This window comes from Puntigrus tetrazona, chromosome 2 (assembly GCF_018831695.1).
Source record: "Puntigrus tetrazona isolate hp1 chromosome 2, ASM1883169v1, whole genome shotgun sequence".
In the NCBI taxonomy this organism is placed as follows: domain Eukaryota; kingdom Metazoa; phylum Chordata; class Actinopteri; order Cypriniformes; family Cyprinidae; genus Puntigrus; species Puntigrus tetrazona.
The window spans coordinates 17,894,514-17,917,138 of NC_056700.1; the positions used below are offsets into that span (position 1 = coordinate 17,894,514).

The window sequence follows — 22,625 nt, forward strand, 5'->3', positions numbered from 1 at the left end:
TAGAATTTATAAGAATTCACTATAATGTTATCACAATATATATATATATATATATATCTCTCTATCCATATCTCTCGACAGACAATCTATATACATACTGTATATAAACCTAATTCAGTTGATTCTTGAACTTTACTTGAAACAGTGACTTTTGCGCAACCTTTTGAGGCAATCACTGCAATCAAACGCTTCCTGTAACTGTCAATGAGACTTCTGCACCTCTCAGCAGGTATTTTGGCCCACTCCTCATGAGCAAACTGCTCCAGTTGTCCAGTTTGAAGGGTGCCTTTTCCAGACTGCATGTTTCAGCTCTTCCAAAGATGCTCTCAATAGGATTGAGAACAAATCATAGTCAGGCCATCTGAAGGGTGCTCTTTCCAAACAGCTCCTTAACTATACTATAGGATGCAAAAAGAAATGTTTCTTGTTAATCAGCACTTCCTGGAGGCGAAGTGTTATGGTGCAATACTGCCACCTATTATGAAGTGTCAGCTAAAAATAATTGTGACTTGGCAAAAAAAGTCCACAGGAAAAATTATGAGAGTCTTGCTTTTTAAGGAAGTCAAAAGTCAACTGTCATGACACTGATGTTTTGAGCATTTTTTTTTTAAAAGTATAGCAATACATTTTTTTGCTAAGTTCTACTTTCTTTTCATGCCATAATCCTGACTGTTTAACATCTCATTTTGATTGGAGTATGTTTAAATTTAATTAATAATTATATTACACTATCCATAGAAATCTAATTTAAATATTTTTTCCTGCTCTTTTGGTCATTAGATTACGTGAGTTTATAAATAATTCTGTTATGGTTGTGTGTGTGTGTGTGTGTGTGTGTGTGTGTGTGTATATATATATATATATATATATATATATATATATATATATATATATATATATATATATATATATATATATATATTATAATGTTTCTTGTTCATAAATTTAAAAGTGTTAGCAATACTGCCACCTATTTTTGTGCTAAAAATAAGTATGACTAATTATGAGAAAGGAAGTCAAAAAGTCAACTTTCATAAATTTAAAAGTATGCAATACATTTTTTGCTAAGTTCTACTTTCTTTTCATGCCATAATTCTGACTGTTTAACATCTCATTTTGATTGGAGTATGTTTAAATTTAATTAATAATTATATTACACTATCCAATAAATATTTTTCCTGCTCTTTTGGTCATTAGATTACGTATGTGTGTGTGTGTGTGTGTGTGTGTGTGTATACATATATATATATATATATATATATTATAAAATACAGCAGAGAGAAAGATTACATAATTTATTACCTTTTTTATTCATGTTGTATGACAATACATTTTTTTAATCAGGAAAAAAAAAAACAGTATAAAAGTATGGGATATGTTTTCTAACATGGCCTGACTAGGGACATCGTACATTATTATTCTCACAATGGGGCTTTGCAGGGCACCGGGGGACAATTGGGAAATAAGGCTCATGTATAATGTAGAGTGACAAAATAGACTGTTGGACTCAATCAGTTCTAGAAACAATAGTATTCCAAAAACTAACAGCTTTTGTGTTATTAATATATTTTTTGACATACCAGAAGAGTTTGAACTAAGAAAGAGCACCAGGACATTGCGCATTGCTTTAAAGGATACCTCGTAAGTGCTGTTTTAATTTCCAAAATTACAGAAATGGCCAAAGATACATGGCTGTCATGTTAAACAATCTCCTTGAGTGTAATTGGGCCCTTGAAACGAGATATTTAAACCTGCCACTTGACTGAAAATCTGATTGTTTATTAAAAAAAAGACAAAACAAAACAAGTCAGTGTAACCCCATGTGTCAGTAGATGTTAGCTTGCTACAGGCCAATGGTGTAGGAGCGCCCAGCAGGGTTGTGAATGGCAGAGCATATAGGCTCAGTCACAGCCCATTCATACCAGACCTTCTTTCCATTGTTACACCTCCAGAACCTAACGTTCACGTTATCGCCACAGGACAGCGGGATCGGCTGCTGCATGGGGAGAGAGAGAGAAAGAGGGGGAAAAAAGGTGTTAGGATTACACTCCCAAAGTGGCTGTACACTTCAGCGCATTAACTGTGGAGTTGATAAACTGCCACGCTCTGACAGTGCTTAGCTGGCTCCTTTCAAACCAAAAGTGCTAACTGTATTTATGTCCATAGCGGACGTTCACACCAAATGGTATTACAAGAAAGTGCGTGCACTGAGTGATGGATAACACTCATATACTGAGATAAAACGTAGTAGCATTAATAATAAAGCTTTAGTGGAACCAGACTGTTTGATAAAAATCAAATATAAAGATAAGCTGACAGCTATAACGAAGCACACTTGCACTTAATATAAAGAGATTCCCAGAATGCAACGGGATAGACTGAACTGAAAAATTTATTTTTTAAAGTAATTCTTTATGGTATATGCAATTATAAAATCATCAGGAGGAGGAGCTACTATTATATACAAACACTTTGTTTTGTTTAGTTTTTCTTGGGGTACTTACTTTTAAAGGAAACAGAATGGGGAACCAGGAGAACATCCCAGGAGAGTGTGTTTCAGGTTTTATACCTGCGAGCACAAACAAAGAGATGTTTATTTGTGTCACTAAAGCACTTTTGTACAGTTTCATGCAATACAGTTAAATTAAATGTTCTCTATCTATAGTGTGATGCATTTGATTTCATTTGGAAAGAAATGTAATTGTTTTTGTCTTTATAAAACGGTTCTCAATTGCCCTCTCCTGATAACCATGGCAATTTGTAGTCATTACTACAGAATACACTCAACGTGGTAAACCTAGAAATTCATGAACAATGCAAGCCATACACTGTCAAACAGCCATTATACTGATATTGTGTGCTATAAACTGCTACTATAAAAAAGACTTACTAAGCATGACATCTTTGTAGAGCGTGGCCTCAAAGTATCCAGCAAAGCCGTGAAGCACAGAATTACATCCAATGGAGAAACGAAGACATTGATACCGGTTATTGTTCATATCTGCAGAGGGTAACAATGAAGAGTTAACGGCTTCATAGAGTCACTTCATAGAGTGTTTGTCTGTCTCCGCTTAAACCTGTACCTGTGGTGGGATGCACAAAGGTGAAGCAGGGTTTGGGGTCTGCAAGTTGATGGAAGTTGTGTAATCTGACAACATATGGCGTCTCAAAATGGCACTCTGGGTCTTTGTCCCGCTCCCGACACCCACGCACTTCATTATATAGTTTAGAGGAGGACAGCGGAGCCAGGAAAGATGTGTAAGAGCAGGGAATGCTTATGCCATCATCTAAGAGAAAACAAACATTCATGAATGGATCATAAGCAGGGCAAATAAAAAATAATATATAATAATCATCACAATTTTAAAAGATAAAGATCATTTAATAAAAAACCTTTGAGGAAGTGCTGCGCTCCATCAAGGCACTCAGGTGAAAGCTCATTGTCTCCGAATGACCCTAAAAGCTCGCTCACAATGATATCTGCTTTCTCTGGAGCAGTCCATTCCCTCATGTCACATGACACAACAGTCACCTGATCACCCCACTCCTCAAATTTCCAGTTCTCCAGCCTGAGAAAGAAAGGCAAATAAAAAAAGTTACACACTTTAATATATCGGTTTTACTTATTCAAAAAGTTCAAAATGTTTTAACAAAAGTAATCTGAAAGTAAAAGGTTTAAAACAGGAGAAAAATAAAACAAAACCTTTAAAAATCACACTTTAACAATTAAAGTTACTCACGTGACAACAGCATTTGGGTTCTTCTCAACAGCATATACACGCAGTTTCCTCTTAGCCTGTTTTGCAGCACGAAGTGAGGCATTTACCAGTGGACCACGACCTGCACCTAGTACCATCAAAACCCTGAAAAGAAATCTGAGTGTTGACATAGTCTGCCAAGTAAAAAGCATATCTCTGAAATTTCTAGTTCACTAAGAACTAACAATGGGACACCTGCAAGTACGCAAAGTCACTTACTGCACATTGGTTTCCATCTGTTCTTCAGGAACTCTGTCTAACAGACATCTATATACAGCCTGTTGGGAAAGACAATTCACAAGTGATCTTCTTTCCTTCGCTATAGTGATGGGTGTTCACCAGTAAAATCTGCATTTTTTGATAAAACAGCTAAAATGGCAATATTGTGTAAAATTATTACAATTTAAAGATTTGTTTTTATATTTTAACATATTTAAAAATGTAATTTTGAGAATAAATAACTGATGACCAAATGGTAATAGATTCTGCTATTACCAAATTATTTTAACTCACCTGTTGGTACTGAGAATATTTGATGGGGTCCTTTTCGAAAACTTCATACGTCTGTGATTCCAAATTGTCCATTAAAGGCTGAAAAAAAGCATTTACAATTCCATGAGTATAATTTAAACCAAAAGAATCAATAATATGCTAAAAATTAAAATCACTATGCAAAATGTTTATCTTCTGACAGACAGACCTGCAGTGGTGACTGAAGGTAATCTTCATAGCCTTTGGCGAAGAGCTCGTAGGCATTAGGCGCTGGACGGTTTTGGTTGAGGTACTCGAGATACTGCAGGTATGAGCGCAAGTCTTTCTCACTGTGGCGGTTTGCCCCTGTGAAAATAAACTGAGCCTCCAGCTAAGGAGACCCTAGAATGTTAGATAACCTCCCTGAATAGAATGGATGCGATATATTATTGGTAACATTTACCTTAAAGAGGCGAAAGATGACTCGCTGGTGGGCTTTTGAAAGGACCGGAAACCCTTTTTTATTGGTTAGAAAAATGCTGGTGGGGAGAATGGCTGCTTTGATTGGCTCTCCAAGCCACTTGTCAATTAGAGTGTCAGATGGCAGGTCTGCTCCAATTTCAATAGCTTCACAAAGAAAAAAAAACATTGAAAACTGTTAGTATTCACTGCTTAATTTTTAATAGGCAATTATAAGCACTTCACTTTTGAGTTTTTTGCTCTTACCCAGGCAAATCCTCTTGTTATAGTCACAGAGTGTTCTGAATGAGTGCCACCTGAAGAGGAAAAAGGAAATTAAAATGAACAGAGGCCAAAGATTGCTTTATTCTCCATGCAGTTGAGTGATTTAATCACACAGCAGACCCAAATATGGACTAGGAGGAAAAAAAAAACAAAACAAAAAAAATCTCACGTTCATCCTTAATGGGATGTTTTAATTAGATATTTAATATCTTTATTTAATTGAACAAATGGCTTTGTTTAAGCTCTCTCACCATGCCCAGGTCTTCTCATCATTGCTGCCATCATCCATTTGTTTAGATGACTCGTTCTCAATGAGATCTTCACGCGTGTCCTCGGGAGCTAACAGTGGAACGCGTATCCAAAACTATGTAATTAAAAACAAATCAACATTGAACTAATTAATTCCTAATCAACAAAGAAAGCAGCATTACAACCAATAAAAAGCAGCCAGCTGAGAAAAAACAAATGGATTTGTTTCTGCTTGCACACTGATGCATTACACATGGCTTAGCATTATAATTGAGTTTATACTATGCCCTTATTGGAACAGAGGTTGTGTCTTTGTATTCTGCACAAATGTTTTAATAACTCACTTTCTAATATGCCAGCATGATAGAATACACTACCACTTAAAGATTTAGGATTTATCTATATATCTATAAACGTGTGTGTTTTAATCCCTTTTTAATTTATTTAATTAAAAAACTGCAAATCAGTAATATTGTGAAACAGAATTATACATAAGCACATCAATGCATTAAAATGTTGGCCTAATGAATATTGCAAACAAGATCACTTCAATTATACAGATAATGCATAGAGTATTAGTTTAAATAATAGATGGACAGCAAGTTGAAAAGATAAACAGTCTACTCACACCACTAATTAAAATTCTCTCAACGAAAAAAAAAATAAAGAAATGGAAGCAGCAGGACTGAAGATTATGCGTAAATGATAGGCCCAGGGAGTATACATAAACAAATAATGGTGTGTTCTGAGCATATTTGTTTTCATTCTATGCTACAGATTTCCATTACCATGCAAGAGTGGTGTCCTGTGTGGATGTGGTTGAGCAGGATTCTAGCCAGGTTGGCACAGTGCGGACCCCTTAGGGGGATCATGAAAGCTGGCAGCCCCAGATAAGCACAGAAATTGAGCTCCTGTACCAGCGCCTGCAGCAAGGGCACAAAAGACATTAGAAGGAGTGATCACATCAAAATAAACAACAAATCTGCTCGACTTCCTCTTTGTTGGGAAGATCTCCAATAAATGGCCCTCGTTTGCATCCAAGTCTTGATTACAGCTACAATGACACCGCTGTATGATGAAGCCCTTATCAAAAACCCAGAAGGGTCAAGATATTGCGCATGCATATTCATTATTTGGGACACAACAATAAGTTACAGCAAATGAATAATATCTTCCTATTAGATTAGACAAGAAATACATTTAGAACAGGAAAAAAATTTAAGACATTATGAACATACTTCTTCTGAATTCCTGCGTTCTGTGGTCAGCTCGGAGTCTGTCTCGATCCAGGGTGACAGCTTTCCCACGATAAGTGTGTTCCAATCTAATAAGAACGGACATCTTATTATTACAAAGATACAATCGCAACGTTTAAGTGCATATAATTCTGTAAATGTAATTGCACAGTGTATCATGGATAAAGAAAATGAAGAACAAGTTAGCTATCCAATCTTTAATTTTTCAAAAAAGCAACTTAATGAGGAACTGACATTAAAGGGTCTTATCACACGATCTTTAATCATTTTATTTTGTACCCTGAGGTTCGTTTAAAAGCTATTTAAGTTTTTGTGACGAAAATAGTCATGATTTAGGTTTCATAACCACTTCCCATTCACTTTCTGACCCTTAAAATTTAATAGATAGCTTTTAAGTTTGTCTTTGAATGTGAAACGTGACTTTACAACATTTTATTGTTATCATCAATTCTACTTTTCTCTAGATTAATATTATCTACATAACTTCCCATAAATTATCTCGCTCTCAAGTTTCTGAATACCAAATATTCATCACTGATGTGCAAATGTAGGGCCGCCATGTATTTTTTTTTTTAATCTGACATTAGACAGATGCAGATGTTTTGCAGTTTTTCTTCAACTAAAAGTATTTTTGGTCTTGTCAGGACATTTTAGGGTTCTTACTGAATATGTTTTCAAAGTACACAGATGCATCACTCAAACAGATCAAGAAAATGTTCTAATTACATGATCCCTTTGAGAACTTGAAAAGTAGAAAGAAACTCCTCTTAAATCATGGTATTGGAGGAGTGAATACTCAGAGGTTCTTATATCTTACCTCTGCCACATAACAGCAGGTCAGAGCGAGTTTGGGCTCCGGGTCGTGACTTAGCAGGAACCAGTTCATACTCCCTTCTGAAGCGCGGGTGGAACAGCGGCATACACAGGAAATCAAACCTATAGGACAGAATGATATGCAAACACAGCACACAGATATTAGTTATTACACATGTTTAAAGCAAATGCCAAAAATCGGCAATGTTATCAAAAGGGATGGGTCTTCCAATTTTGTCTTAAGACGTTATTGATCCCTGCTTAGCAATTGATAAATTACATGTTTTATTTAAAAAAAAACACGTTTTAATTGCACTACAAAACAAAAAGTCAACAATATAATTATTATTACAATTATTATAATACTATGATTCTGATTATTCAGCTGTCAAATGATCAGCCTTTCCCATCAGGCTCAGAATCCCATTAGTCAATAATGTCGGAATAATTATAATACATGCATGTCTAATCACCTCCACTTTGAATAATAATCATAGACTGTAAAAAAAATAAAATAAATAAAAATCACAGATAATAACTGAACAGACGTAACAATGTAACAAAAAAAGAACATTTCTCATCAACAAAGCTGAATAGATCCATTCAAAAACATATATTCAATATTAAAACAAACCAATAAAAAATATAAACACATATTCTGCAGGTATTATATAAAACTTCAAAAGAGAGCTGTATGTTATCGTCAAAAGCGGGTGGGCAGACGCATGTGAGAGTTATAAGCGAATCTGAAGAAGCCGCTAACAGCTAGCAAATGCTCATGTGCATCACGTGCAGCGACCTAGCCGAGCCAACTTCAAACTGGGCACACTTCACTTCAGTTAGCCACAACGCTGATATAATTTGCCTGGTTAACGCGCCAAAGGCTTTCTTTGCTTACCCTAATTTAGCGACCGCAGCGAGAGTATCCGCCACTTCGGGAACACAACTCAAATCTCTCCCGCAGGAGACCCTGCTACCTGCACTGCCGGACGCCATCGTTTGGAGACGGGATGGGAGGGAAGATGAAACCGATACAGGACTATGGAGAAACTGACGTCATGTTGGCTCAAACCAAGAGTTCTTGCATTTTAGCAACAGCGCGGAGATGGATCCAAAATGGCGACTGCTTGAAACGCAGCTTCTCTTTCTCGTGCGACCTTCGCGATACTTCAGAACGAGATTAGACTTTGGGCAGACGTGATGCTGCAGAGAGACGATACGAATTCGCTCCAATAACTTTGAGAGAACGTTTAATTAGTTTAAGGGGATGAGTCGTTTATGTAATAAGCAGCTTGTTTTTGATACAACAGGATCATTCATAGTGAATTGAATAGCGATAACCACGGCAACGAATTATTTTAATTAAACTGAGCACTGCTTATTTCCAGATTAAACCCGTGTGCCAAATGGATTTTGCCCTGGAATTTTACAAATAATATTTGAAGGCTGTTGCCTGAAGCAGAATAGCTTTCCAAAACAGATTGAAAGAACAACTAGCATCTCTTATCCGGGTTACAAAATATAAAAAAATTACCAAATTGTTAACAAGAAATCACTAGAGATAGATTTAAATACTTTTATTAATATATTAGATTCTGAAACATTGAATTCAAAGCTTGCAGTTTTATGATAGTCAATCATTGTTTGTAGATATCATAAAATTGAAATAAAATACAAATGAAAGAAGAATCATATAAGCAATATACATACCTCTTCTTTTCAGATGTGTGACCCTCTTTACACTTTGTTTAGAGCCTTCACTACTTATGAACCAAAACCATACAATCTTAAACCATTGCTGTTCCACCTTGGCATCATTAGCCAATTGTAATGGATTTTGATCAAATAAATGTTAATTATGCAAAAACAATTTACATATACACCATAAACAAAATCATTATCCCAAATCAAATCATTGAATTGTTTCATGTTCAGTTACACATTTCTTTGATATGGTTTACCTATGCATAAACCTTTTAGAAAATAATTTTTGAGGTGCATTAGAGTCCTTGTATGTCAAACAGACTGAGCTGATAATGTTCTCATCTCAGCATTTTTATGATTATGTTTGAGAGTCGCTTCAGTGTTGTGCCTCAGTGGTGACCGCAGAAGCATATCAGATATAGCCTAGTATAGCAAAGATTTTTGCTGAGACATCACATGTGCAGACTATGTATGTGTGTGGGTGTGAATACTCTCCACCTCCTATAAAAATGTCTCAGATGGGTCTTCTCCCTAAGTACAGATTTCAAGACTCAGCGTTGCACCAACTTACAAGCCGTTATCTCTCTATAAAAGGAAAATGGCTCTTCAGGATGTTTGTGGTTTCTTGGACACCCTTGATGACACCAGCCCATGTACTTATCCACCAAATGAGATGGGATACATGTGGAGGACAGCGTCTGAGTTTGACAGAGATAATGCCTTTCATTTTATTTTCCCCTCTCTGCATTGCAGCAGAAAAAACAGAGCACCAACTCTTTTCTCTTCAGCTTTCTCCAGTCTGTCACCTCATCAGCAGCCCTTTCAGCTTTCACACGGTACCACAACTTTGGGTTTTATATTTCAGGATGGCGTGATAGCCGCTGCGGACACTCGTGCCAGCTGTAAGGGTCTAATTTGCTGCCCAGCAACTCAAAAAATTATGCCTATCCACTCTCACCTGGTGGTCAACACCTCAGGTAGCGGTGCTGATTGTATGCTGTGGGAACGCATCCTCTCCCGTGAGCTGAGGCTTTATCAGCTTCGCCATCGCAAGAGACTAAGCGTCAATGGAGCAGCAAAATTGCTCTCCATGATGCTTCATCCATTTAAAGGCACTGATGTGTGTGTGGCAGCTACTCTATGTGGATGGGATGGGGATGAAACTCTGGAAACCCTAAATCCCTGCTTGGAAATTGCCGATGTTAAGGAAGCAGTGGGACAGGATACCAGTGAATCCACAATTTCAGATTCAGCTAGTATGAAGACGGCCTCTGTAAATGAGCAGATTGAGATCTTAAAAGACGCTCGTGCACTGAATTCAGCTGTGCCAGATCAAAATGCAAAAAACATGCTCTCTGCTTTTGGAGGACTGTCTGGTCCCAGGGTGTGTTATGTTTGCAGTGATGGCCTACAACTGAAAGGAGAGATAATATCAGTGGGCTCAGGGTCACCCTATGCATACGCTGTGCTTGATGATGGCTGGAGATGGGGGATGACTGTGGATGAGGCAGTGGCACTGGCCCGGGAGGCTGTTTTCAGAGCCACTCACTGGGATGCCTACTCTGGAAATAATGTAGACCTTTTTCACATCACTGCCCATGGCTGGCGACGCAGAGACAGAGAAGATCTGAAGGAGGAGTACTACAGAGAGAGGGAGAGAAAGAAGAAGAAGATCAAGGAGAGAGAGAAAGAGAGACAGAAAAGAAAGGGGGATGAGCTGAGGGAAGGTGATATATATTCAGTACACTGCGGATAGGGACACAAACTGCGGAAATACAAAAATACATGGATGGAATGTGAATGTGATGGACAGAAATAGCAATTGTGAGTAGAACAATGTCAGTCGGTTCACTTGATAGTACAGATCCACAATTCAAAAGGGAAGAAAATAAGTTTTCATTAACTGTTTTTCAACCAAAAATACAGGACATGTGTTAAGATACACAACTGTGATCATAAACAGATATTGATATTGTAGATCAAAATTATTACACAGCAAATTTAGTCTGTGTACAATAATTGACAATGTAGTCCACATGTGCAATAAATGTTGCCTTATAGAAATAAATGTGTGACTCAGCAATATTTTGAGAAATCAATGACACATCATAGTTTTAAAAGTTCTAAACATTTAGATAAATATAAAATTATTAACAATTTGATAGCGAATAAAATATAATAATATAACAATAATAAATAATAAATAATAAATAAATAAATAGGCAAAATCCATTCCTCAGAGAGCCACTGATAGGCCTACTAGTGCATTTTATCCTCACAAGAAGCTACTGGTTATATGTATATAAGCATGATTTTAAATTAGATTTGGGGGCGATTTTTTATAACACAAAAGGCATTAAGAACTGGTTTGGTAAAACTGTGAGGTATATGTCAAGTACTTGAGACCACTTTTGTACACACAGTGTTAGGAATTGTGTCAGGGTAATCACTTATCAAGGTGTGACATTCAATGCATTGTTTTCTTTTTCAAAACAAAAACTGTCACTGTGACAAATTAAAGAGTGTCAGCCACTTGTTTGAGTAACCGAGGCAAATTTTGTAAAAAAAAAAAAAATACAAACGTGTCGCTACTGTCGTTCATCCTAGGCGTTAGATGGCGGTGCGGCGCCACAAGCGTCGGCATCTTCAACGTGTAACATACAAGAAGCAGAAGGCCGCTTCTGGTTATTTTCTGAAACATGGCGCTGTCTAGTGTGTTGCGGAGTGAGTCTGCGGATTTTGCAGATCGCTTTAACCAGCCTTTTGCGCACGGTTGCGGCCATAACCAGACTGATCTCGGCTTTGGAGCAGCACTGGATGACAGTCTAAACTTCGCCGTGAAACCGCTAGGTGAAGGAGATGAACCGGAGAGAAAAATCGAGTTTCTTCACGGCACGACCACCTTAGCATTCAAAGTGAGTTCGTTTAGCCAGCAGCTAATAGCATCTGCCCAGTTTAAAAACTGCTTACAATTGTCTTACAATTGATATGTCCATATAATAAAACAATAAAATACAGAAACACGTGTCTTTTAGAAAACTACCGTACTTGCAGTGTTTGTACTTAATAGAAAAAAGTCTGAATGTTCGACAGTAGAGCAATAGCTTGTTAGTTATTCACAGGATATGTACAGCAGTGTTTAATCATTTAGCTTGTTTGTTATAAAACGACTTTATATAGCTTCGAAGTATATTAAAGTAAATATGAATGTTTAAGTCGAGATTGATTACAGCATTACATACAGACTCCAGTATACCGAAATGAAGATTGTAAGATTCATAAGACGTATAATGACACAGCAACAAATTTGCTTTTCATTGTGGCCTGTAGTGTCCAGTTGTTGCTGTTTAATAAGTAGATGATCTTGTTAGCATCTTATGCAGACAGAAATTAGACATTCAATCTGCTTTATGAATACATTTAATACTATTTTAGTTGTGCAGAAGTGAGTTACTGACAAATGTGTTCACAACTCCACGTAGTTTTCATTAAATCTGTTAAGGTTTACTCCAACTGTCGTTTATTGTCTTCAGTGGCACTGATTGGGTGACAGTTGCTTAATGGATTATTCATAAGCCTGTATTAGTCTATTTGTTAGAACAAACTAATTATGACTAGCTTTTGGGAGAATTTTTATAAAATAAACAAAAAGCTGAACATAGCAACTTTTGAATGGTTCTCAGTGGAGAAGGAAGCTTTATAGAATCAGATGGTTTTGATTTGTTAACTGTACCACACTAACCAGCCAAACCCTCCCTTTATTAATTAAAAGTGTTTCTACATCAGCATTTTGTATAAACCTTTGATTCAATGTTACGTTTGCAAGCTTCACATTTATATTTTTCTCATCTGTCTCAGTTTCAGCATGGCGTCATTGTGGCTGTGGATTCCAGAGCAACAGCCGGGTCCTACATTGCTTCACAGACCGTGAAGAAGGTGATTGAAATCAACCCGTACCTGCTCGGGACCATGGCTGGAGGAGCCGCGGACTGCAGCTTCTGGGAGCGTCTGCTGGCCAGGCAGTGTCGCATCTATGAGCTGCGCAACAAAGAGCGCATTTCAGTGGCGGCCGCCTCCAAGCTGCTGGCTAATATGGTGTATCAGTACAAAGGCATGGGGCTCAGCATGGGCACGATGGTCTGCGGCTGGGATAAAAGAGGACCAGGTGAATATCACATGCGTGTTGCTTAGGACAATTCATGCAATCATGAAAATTCTGTTGTCACCCTTAAGTTGTTCAAAACCTTAAAAAGTTTCTTCTGCTAAAAACAAATAAGATGTTTTGATAAATGTTGGTAACAAAGCAATTCATAGTTTTTTTTTCCATACTATGGAAGCCAATGGCTACCATCATCTTTTTAGTTTTTACCAACATTTTTCAAATTGTTGCAGAATTTGTATTTTTGGGTGAACTATTCCTTTAATTGGATTCAGATTTGATTAGACAAAGTTCTTGTAATTGGTCAGAATCTATGCATTTGGCCCTTAATTCATAATACATATTATTTACGTAATGCATACTGGTAAAATGTATATATTGCCATGCAAATTTGTTTACTTAGTTTTATCGCTAGAAATTGAACCAACTCCATCTTAAGGCAAAATTTGTATTTAACATAACAATTAAAAAAACACCATTGCACGTTACTAATTATTGCGCTTACCTTTCCTCAGTTTTTCAAAAAGCAGCTACAGAAAACTAGCAAAAACATTTACATTCAAAAAGTACATCATAACTGACTTCAGTCTAGCACGAGTATAAATACTTATACTTAACAGCATTGTGTGTAGTTGGTTAGAACGCATTACACTGTTACACTTCTTAAAATAAGATGCTTATATAATACATATGTTAATGTGTTAATATATATAATATAATGTTATTATATTTTATAATAGTATATTTTTGTGTAATAGAAATGTAGGATTTTTAATTTATTTGCTAATATAATTTAGTACTGCTTATGCAAGCATTTTTATCAGATTTGCTGTTATATTCTTTGATATTGTTATTGATACTGTTATCAGTTATATAATTAACCATATTATAATATTTAGGTAAATAAAAGAATTAACATTAACATCGTTGAAAATATAAACATTTAATGTAAAAAGCTCTTCACACATCCAACCTGTTTAATATTCTCTTTTAAAACTGTCCTGTGAGCCCTGGGACTGACGATTATGCTAATTACATATTTCATAATACCATTTACAATAATATTTGCTTTTAATTAAAGGTGTTTTTCCGCTTTCAATTCCTTTCTGTTTCCATCACAAGCACAGATCAGAAACATTCCAGCTGTAACCTGCCTGCATCTGCAATAGCTTTGTGATGTAAAAGACTGTCAGAAGGGACCTTTTTTTGTGCCATTTATGTTTTGACTGATTGCTGCAGTTGGCATGGGGACAAATTATGTGATTATTTTCTCTGCTGATTTGACCCTGCCTTTCTGCTGAAATAGCTTTGTAAAAATAGCTCTATCACCATAATTTCCTGCCAGTCTCCAGCGGTAGCCGGAAACTGGTTTTAATATGCATCGCCATGACTTTGTTTTTGAGATGAATCACAAACTTGCACATTAATGGACTCTCAAGACCTTTGCTTTTCTAGACCGTGATTGATGTCCATTTTTCTTAATTGGACATTGCGTTTAGATCTATAAGAGGCTTTTAATTTAATGGTCTTAATGGTGAGCTCTGCCCATTTTCAGTTCATTTTGTTTCTTCCTAACACGAAGTGTGCAAGCCTAAATGAAGCAAAACTGACCGAGAAAGACGAAGATAAATTACTGCTACAAAATGCGGTTCGTAAGCATGAGTGTGCAAACCTGGGAGTCATTTTAGCTAGTACCACCGGATGGCGACACAGCGCTCTCTGATAGTGGCGCATCCCTCAATTGCAGGCGCCGGGGTGCTGTAACCGCTCTACATCACGGCCGATGTGTTTAAAGAGGCCCTGCACAGTGACACAGTAATGGGAAATCAATATGCCGGTGACTGTGGGCCAGGAGGGAGCAACACCATGATGGACGCGGCTCTCAGCCAGGGCAGGCGGGTCGCATGCAAAATCCCGTCAGCTAGATCAATTGGGGTTTATGCGGTGACACAGACTAGCGATGTCCCAAAAAAAACAACCTTTGCCTGGCAGGCAAGCAAAAGTGTGCGCTAAATCTTCCAATCAATTTTGCAAGTAGTGATTGCTGTTAGAAGTTCGATAGCTGCACTGGCTGTTACAATGCGTTGTGATTCAATAGAGAGGTAAATGTTCGGCAAATTAAATCAATCTTGATTAAACGGACCACACTGACTGTGTTAACAACAGTGTCTGGCACTCTGATTCCTGCGAATAAAGCGTTTGTTTGCTGTGAGGAATAAATTTGGTTAAAAAAAATGAGATGATTCTAAAAGGGGGTGGTGATAAAATTTTATGCAGCGCAACTTCTGTTGAGACCACCGTCATTCCCCCAGACTAGCCTGTGTTAGGATAGTTTTAGAGCTTCTACAGAAGCATTCTCTCTTTGCCGGTTGATTTGCGTTCTAGTATCTAACTTCTTGTCAAGAGATCTTGATAACAAGCGGACAATACAAAACTCATATAAATGTGGTCCAGTTTGTGATTCTGTCGTTAATTATTTGCCCTCATGTCGCCCTCAAAAGACCTTTGTTCATCTTCTGAACACAAATTAAGATGTTTTAATTAATAAGTGATACTCTTGTTAATGTGCAGCTGAGGCTGACGAAAGAGAAAGTCTTTTTTTAAATTTTTTAATTTTCTTTGCTTGCACACTATTCTCATAGCTTCATAACATTATGGTCGAACCACTGATGTCACATGGACTATTTTAACTATGTTCTTACTACTTTTCTGGTCCTTTGAACGTGGTAGTTTGCTTCTCTCTATGCAGGGTCAGAAAGGTCTTGGATTTGAATTAAAAAGTCTTTTTGTTCATCCAATTTTGAATGATTCTTTGATCGAATCAACCAATCATTTTTTTTTATGTAGCAAGAATACAGGTTGTGCCGAAGCACTGAAGAGTATCAAATAGGAGAACAGAGTGATAGTAATGTGTAACGACGAGATTAAACATTTAATTTTTTATGAAATGCTGAGACGGTCTGTGTAGTCAAATTGACAATAATCGCTAAAAAAAACTAAGCAAGCCAGAGGCGACAGAGGCAAGGAACCAAAACCCCATCCGTGACAGAATGGAGGGAAAAAAAAAACTTAGTAGAAGCCAGGCTCAGTTGGGGGCAGTTCTCCACTGACAGGACAACCAGCACTTAATTTCCAGTTCAGTTTTAAACACCGCAACGTCAGATTGAGTAAAGGGCTTATTGTGTGAATGATAATTCAAATTTTGGGGTGAACTATCCCTTTAAGCATTGTGCCAATACAATATTGCAAATATCAGAAAAACTATTCATGATTAGAAATGAGGCTATGAACAGAAATAAGTTGAAGTACTAAAGTGACTTTAACGACTGGGATAAAAATTAAGCTAGAAAGAGAAAAATACTAACGTTAGTTTAGCCGTTGCTTGCAACACGCTATTTTGAGTTGTGTAAACCCAAATTAGTAATAAAATCTAAAGAAATGTCTGATCGCGGTTATCTCCTCATATTGTATGTAAACATCTGTGTTACCATGGCAACGACTGACATTTGAATTGCATTCCAAAGAGATCATTGTCAGCCCCACAGTGGATAACGAAACCTCTTTCCAGATGAGCGCGGCTGTAACTGTCACCGGGTAAAAATGTGATTTCGCAACAAAAGACAGGCGTTATGTGTATGACACAGAAAGTCGATTTCACTGTAACTTGAGTGTGAACCGTGAGAGAAAAGATTGCAGATGAGCGACACGGAGATGGTTTTATGATGGTTTATGAGCGTAAACACTCATGTTCATGATCATACTAATCACTCCTCCCTGTTTATACGTTTTAAAGCTTATGTTCCCTCCGATGCAAAATACGGATGCATGTATAAATTACATTATAACGGCAACTCAATACATGACAATGTAACGTAAATTTGTGTATTAACATTAGAGAGTTTGACTTCACATGCATTTTTTTTTACAAATTTATTATTTTATTAAATTAAAATATATTAAATAAAAATGATATTTTTTTAATATAAATAGGAACACAGCAAAACTGCTGAGAGGAAATCAATTTTTATTTGGCTAATTATGCTTAATTTTAATAAAAACATACAGCAAAATAGCTAAAACTTAAACTAATATCAAAAGTAAAACTGAAAATGTAAATGTTAAATATGCTAAAATAACACTGTCGCCAGCATGCAAGATATAAAGTGGCTGTATTTTAATTTATTCATTTAGCAGATGCTTTTATCCAAAGTGTCTTACAAATGAGGAATGCAACCTGTGATTGATCATAAAGAGGCAATTAAACACCAGAAGTGGATGTAATACAAAGTTTCATATATCTTTTAGAATAGTGCACGCTAGAGAAGGGAGGGATTAAGGTGAAAGCATAGAATAATTTTTTGAAAAAGAGCCTACCAGTTTTTCAGAAGAGATTAGTTTTTAGCTGTCTCTTGAACATTGTCAGGGATTTTGTGTTCTGAATAGAGTTGGGAAGATCATTCAGCCAGTAGGGAACGGTGAACAAAAATGTTCTGGAAAATGACTTTTTGCTTTTCTGTGATGGTTACATGAGATGCATGTTGAGGGACAGGTGTTTTCGAAGCCCGACGTGACCCGCTGGTCCAAAGTAGTACAAGTGTTTCAGAAGTTATCCGGTCCCTGTTAAAGCAACCGTTATGCATCTGTATTTTCTTTTTGTATTTTTCTGCATTACACATTCATTTTGTATCTACTTACAATTTGTACTCCGCTAGCTTGTTGTGCACCTACTGTGAAAGTATAGACATCTTCTGTCCTGCCAGGAGCTGCAAATATCAGCAGGACTGCTATCTCAAAGAGGTATGAAGCTCTTTCAACTGGCACCTTTTCATGTCGTGTAGACGGACTGCCGATGTGCATGCATGCTTAGACGTCAGTACACAGTTGCTTTGCTTTCTGAGCAGCTGCTCTCATCAGCGGCACTCTTAACCAACCATGGCTGTGTGACAATCAGCAAAGCAGCCAGCCAATCACCTGTGTATATGCCTTCTTTTGTCTCGAAGTTGCCATTCATACATGCAGACAGCCACACTTTTAGTCTAGCACATCTAACTGCCTGTCACCTTTGTGATGGAGTGCAAGGAGCCAGGCTGTCGTAACATCCCGACATCGCTCTCGCTTCAGCGCCTCTGCTTTACGAGGGCTCGCAAATTCAAGTGCCTCTTTTGTTCACCTTTACTTCCCCACCCTTTCTCCGCGACGCAGGTAGCATGCGACGTCCGTTGTGTGATAAAACGATCCCAGGTGTTGTACGTTAAAAAAAAAATAAATAAATGAAAAATCCCAGACTGCTGAAGTACCCTCGCACTCCACTCTTAATGAGAACCGGTGCCTTGCGGGTGAAAGAGACGCCCTTTTGCATTTTTAACCTGTTTTTAGTCGTCACACTTGGCTCTACAGAATGGTAAATTACCCTGCATATATTCAGGGTGCTGTAACGATTATCAGGTCGCGCTAACGATGCGTACAGAGGGTGTAATTTGCTTGTTGAAGACTTCTGTGCCTCACTTCCTAAGATTGTCCTTAAAATGTCTCTCTGAACCAATTTGGGGTCCTTGAACTTAACTTAAAGTTTAAGTAGTACAAAAGCAATGTTTCAGATTGTGTTTTGTTTATTTAAAGTAGTCTGTCATATCCAGACTTTTAGACTGATGGCAGAAGGTCTGACTCTAGCAGCTTTCATTGGCCAAGGACTGGCCAAAAGGATGTCCTGGCAAGCAACCAATCACAGTTGGGTGTCATGTTAAGGGGCGTGACAATGTGAAGTTGATGTTCCTACAATAACAGACTGGCACGCATCTTTGAAGATTGCTGTTTTTTAGCTGTCAAGAGTCTTCACATACTTCTAAAAATCCAGAGTTTAGTTGATCATTGTCACAGTTGTAAACACAAGCGTTTTCTTCTTTCTTGAGGGGGTTTGGTCCACATTTGCTGAAAATTTACTTACCCTCAAGCAATTCAAAATGTAGAAGAGTTTCTGTCTTAAACAGATTTGGAGAAATTTAGCTTTACGTCGCTTGCTTACCCGAAGACCCTCTGCAGTAACAGGTGCAATCAGAAATCTAAACAGCCAATTAAAAACATTTTAACGTGACGTCAGTTTGTCAGTTAATGTGTTTGTAAGAAACAAAGCATTTTACCTTTTAAACCAATGCTCCTGGCCAAAATACCTGTCAGTAATCTATAATAATGCTTCCATTAGTGAACCAGTCCGTCCTCTGTTGTTCTTTCACATCAGCATTCACTAAAATGAGGATTTTAATATTTTAGCTCGAAGCAATGGTTTGAAGTTAAAGATGTTTTAATGATGAACCTTTTCGCTTCACAAGACATTAATTGGTGGACTAATTAAGTGGAGTGGAATGTTGTGAAATATTGTGATGTTTTATAAGCTGTTTGACCTCTCAGGGAAGACCTCTTGGATGGCCTGAGGGTCAGTAAATGTTTTTCAAAAATTTTCAAATTTGGTAAATCACTGTTAAAACTGAAACTTTGTAACTTTTTCAAGCATTAAAATCATTCGGCCATTGCAAATGTTGTAACGATTAGAATTTCTAAAATGAATGAACTTCTCATCTATAAAGTAATTCACTTACCTACATGTTATTCCAAAAGAGGATGACATTCTTTCCTCTGCATGGAAAAGTTCTTTTTTTTTGGGGGGGTCCATGTAGTCCAAATGAACATTAATTTATTGCGTGGACAAAAACACTCAAAATATTCTTCTGAATGTTTTTTGTGTTCCAAAAAGTGAGTAAATGATGACAATTTTTGGGTGAACTATTCAGTTAACCGTCCATCTGCAGCATGGTTCTGATGGTGCACAGATGGGATGTAGTCATCGTTACTGTAGGAGTGAGTTTCGTCATTGTGCAGCCTCACGGACACTTAAAAACCTTTGAGGTGATCTGCAGCTGGACCATACAGCGACCCACCAGTTCACCGATTGTGATCTGCCTCGTCCATCATGTTTGGTGAGAGGTCGGATCTTCAGGTATAGATCAATAATTAATTCTGTTGTTTTTGGAGCGATCAATAGCACCTCAGGCAGTGCCCCAGGGTAGATGCTATGTTGCCCATTCCAGCTTGTCCTTAGCCTACTAAATATTAGCTAAACGTAAGCTCTATTTCTGTAACTCTTCCTGGGATTTTTTTTTTTTCCTGTTTCCCCACCCGCTTTCATGCTGAAGCCCCTAGGTACTCTCTAGACCTAACTCTAGCTACCAAGCATCCAGCTGTCAGAAAAAAATAGCCAGGCACCCGTTTCCCATGATTCCTTTTCTCACATGTACTCACAGAGATGGATTTGACCTTGTATTGTTCAGAACATTATTTATAACCTTGTGTTCATAACATTACATCGATCTACTGAATTCTCTCTGAAGGGTTTAGCTTTTTTTTTCATGCTTTCATCTTCCGTGGAGGCTCCTGCCTTTTTTACACAGCAGGACGTAAAGCAGTGCTGATGGTCTCTTTTTTTTCCTCTTCCTTTTGCTTTCCTCTGATCGCAGGGCTCTACTATGTGGACTCGGAGGGCAACCGAGTGTGCGGAGACCTGTTCGCAGTTGGATCGGGATCCATGTACGCCTACGGTGTCGTCGACAGCGGCCTTCGCTACGACCTGACTGTTGAAGAAGCGTGCGACCTGGGCCGCCGCGCCATCTACCAAGCTACTTACCGTGACGCCTACAGTGGAGGCCAAGTCAACCTCTACCGTGTCCACAGCGAGGGCTGGGAGAGGGTCTCCCAGGAAGATGTGCTTCAGCTGCACCTTAAATACCAGAGCGAGAAAGCATAGAAGGAGGGGTTGGGAGGAGAAAAGGGATGGGGGAAAAGGCCACAGCTGTAGTTGAGTTTCAAAAGAAAGGATAAGACTGGCCAGATGAGGAGTGAATTGCAGATTAGTGATATAACCTAAAAGGCACTTTGGTTAAGTTAATGAAATCAGATCTGCTTCCAAGAAAGTTAATGCCAGCTCTTTTGTAAGAGCTGGCTCGTCTGTGCATGAGAACATGAGCAAAGCTGTCTCGCTCCCTCTCTCTTCCTCTCATCTCTCGAAGTTAGACCAGTTTCCGTTATTTTTTTCCACATATACTATTCGTTTAGTCTTCAACCAGTTTCAGTAGCATTACTACCCCAAGCCATTGCAGTTCCACTTGTTGTTTGTGATTATAAAATAAGGGGGCGCTGTATCCCAGTGGACACCATGACAAGCCAAAACTCCAGTTGGCCAGCTCGCATTGAGTGGGTGTTGGCTTCTGTTCTTCTCATATCACATGTATCTGCAGATACCACAGTTACTAAACCTGCTCTCAATAAACCTTGGATTTTTGCTATATAAGTGTTATTTTTTCCCTCTTGATCTTGATGTATCGGTTGGTAAGTGTTTTGACAGGTGTTTACAAGTTTGTGCTGTGGCCCCAAAATGTATTTGGAATCTTAAGTCACATGATGTATGAATGCCATTGCATTAGATAACAACATATCAAACCAGCTGCATCTGCACAGTTCCAGCAGATTTTTCTCAAAACTACTTTTCTTGGTCCATTTTTGCAGTTACTTTTAGGTATTTGTTCCCCCCAAACACATTTTATTGGCGTATGCAGAATTATGTTCTTTTTATTTTAAGATCCAATTTGACCGTTGCCTCAATGAACCTCTAATTTGCTGGTAATTAATAGTTTGTATTAATAGTTGGTAGCTATAAATAGGTAGTTTAGGTCTTGGGTAGGATTAGGGCTATAGAATATGGTTGTCTGCTCATAAACAGAAAATATGCTAATAATAGTCATGTTAATAAGCATGTAGTTAACAGTGAGAATTTTTCCCTATAGGCCTGCTAAGGGTTTGCCATATCCATGGTACACAAACACATACAACTTGACAAATAACACAAAGCGCAGCCATTTCCTTAAATTTCTAATTTGCTGATTATTGATAGTAAGCTAATTGTTAAGTTTAGGTATTGGGTAGAATAAGGCAATTTAATAGTTTGCATGCTAATAAGCAACTAGTTAAGATACATTAAAAATGTGTTTTTAAATATTGCGTTGGGTCTAGAGCCGCTCATCTAAGTACTAATGTCTTTAATTTCAACAGTGTTTTTTTCCCCTTATTATAATTTAAAATCCATACTTATTTTCGCGAAACCATGTTTGTGCTATTTTTCATTGAAATAAATGTCACTTGGTTTGATATTTTATCAAATTAGGGCTGTCAATTAAATTGTGATTAATTATATACAAAAATGTGTTGGCAAAAATTAACGTAATTAATCATGCCCCCTGACCCGTATGTAAATTCCTTAAGGGATTTTCTTACTTTGGAAGCAGTTGAAGCTTGAAATACCACCATCATGTTTGTGCCTTAATAATGTCTTGAAATGTATCAGTATTTTTCATAAACCACACCCAAGTTAACATGCTTGCTCTTAAATGAGAATACATATAATTATGAATGAGTAATTTTTTCCCC

The 22,625-nt window shown here is 37.6% G+C and overlaps 3 protein-coding genes across 3 annotated transcripts; 2 read left to right on the forward strand and 1 right to left on the reverse strand.

Annotated features, from left to right (window-relative positions):
- Positions 1–1,291: 1,291 nt before the first annotated feature.
- On the reverse strand, positions 1,292–8,427 carry prmt5 (protein arginine methyltransferase 5). The gene is made up of 16 exons (XM_043218432.1): positions 8,190–8,427; positions 7,296–7,414; positions 6,461–6,546; positions 6,011–6,145; positions 5,225–5,337; positions 4,956–5,005; positions 4,693–4,856; positions 4,459–4,620; positions 4,272–4,349; positions 3,978–4,036; positions 3,741–3,863; positions 3,394–3,569; positions 3,084–3,287; positions 2,891–3,001; positions 2,505–2,569; positions 1,292–1,996 (listed from the first exon to the last, which is right to left on the reverse strand). The coding sequence occupies exons 1-16, from the start codon at positions 8,285–8,287 to the stop codon at positions 1,844–1,846; spliced, it is 1,896 nt and encodes a 631-aa protein (XP_043074367.1). The 5' UTR covers positions 8,288–8,427; the 3' UTR covers positions 1,292–1,843.
- Positions 8,428–9,593: 1,166 nt separating this feature from the next.
- On the forward strand, positions 9,594–10,751 carry psmb11a (proteasome 20S subunit beta 11a). Its single transcript, XM_043254288.1, has one exon. The coding sequence runs from the start codon at positions 9,594–9,596 to the stop codon at positions 10,749–10,751; it is 1,158 nt and encodes a 385-aa protein (XP_043110223.1).
- A 917-nt stretch (positions 10,752–11,668) lies between these two features.
- Positions 11,669–21,487, forward strand: psmb5 (proteasome 20S subunit beta 5). The gene is made up of 3 exons (XM_043217288.1): positions 11,669–11,910; positions 12,854–13,160; positions 20,663–21,487. Exons 1-3 carry the CDS (start codon positions 11,695–11,697, stop codon positions 20,947–20,949), a joined length of 810 nt encoding a protein of 269 aa, XP_043073223.1. The 5' UTR covers positions 11,669–11,694; the 3' UTR covers positions 20,950–21,487.
- Positions 21,488–22,625: the final 1,138 nt, after the last annotated feature.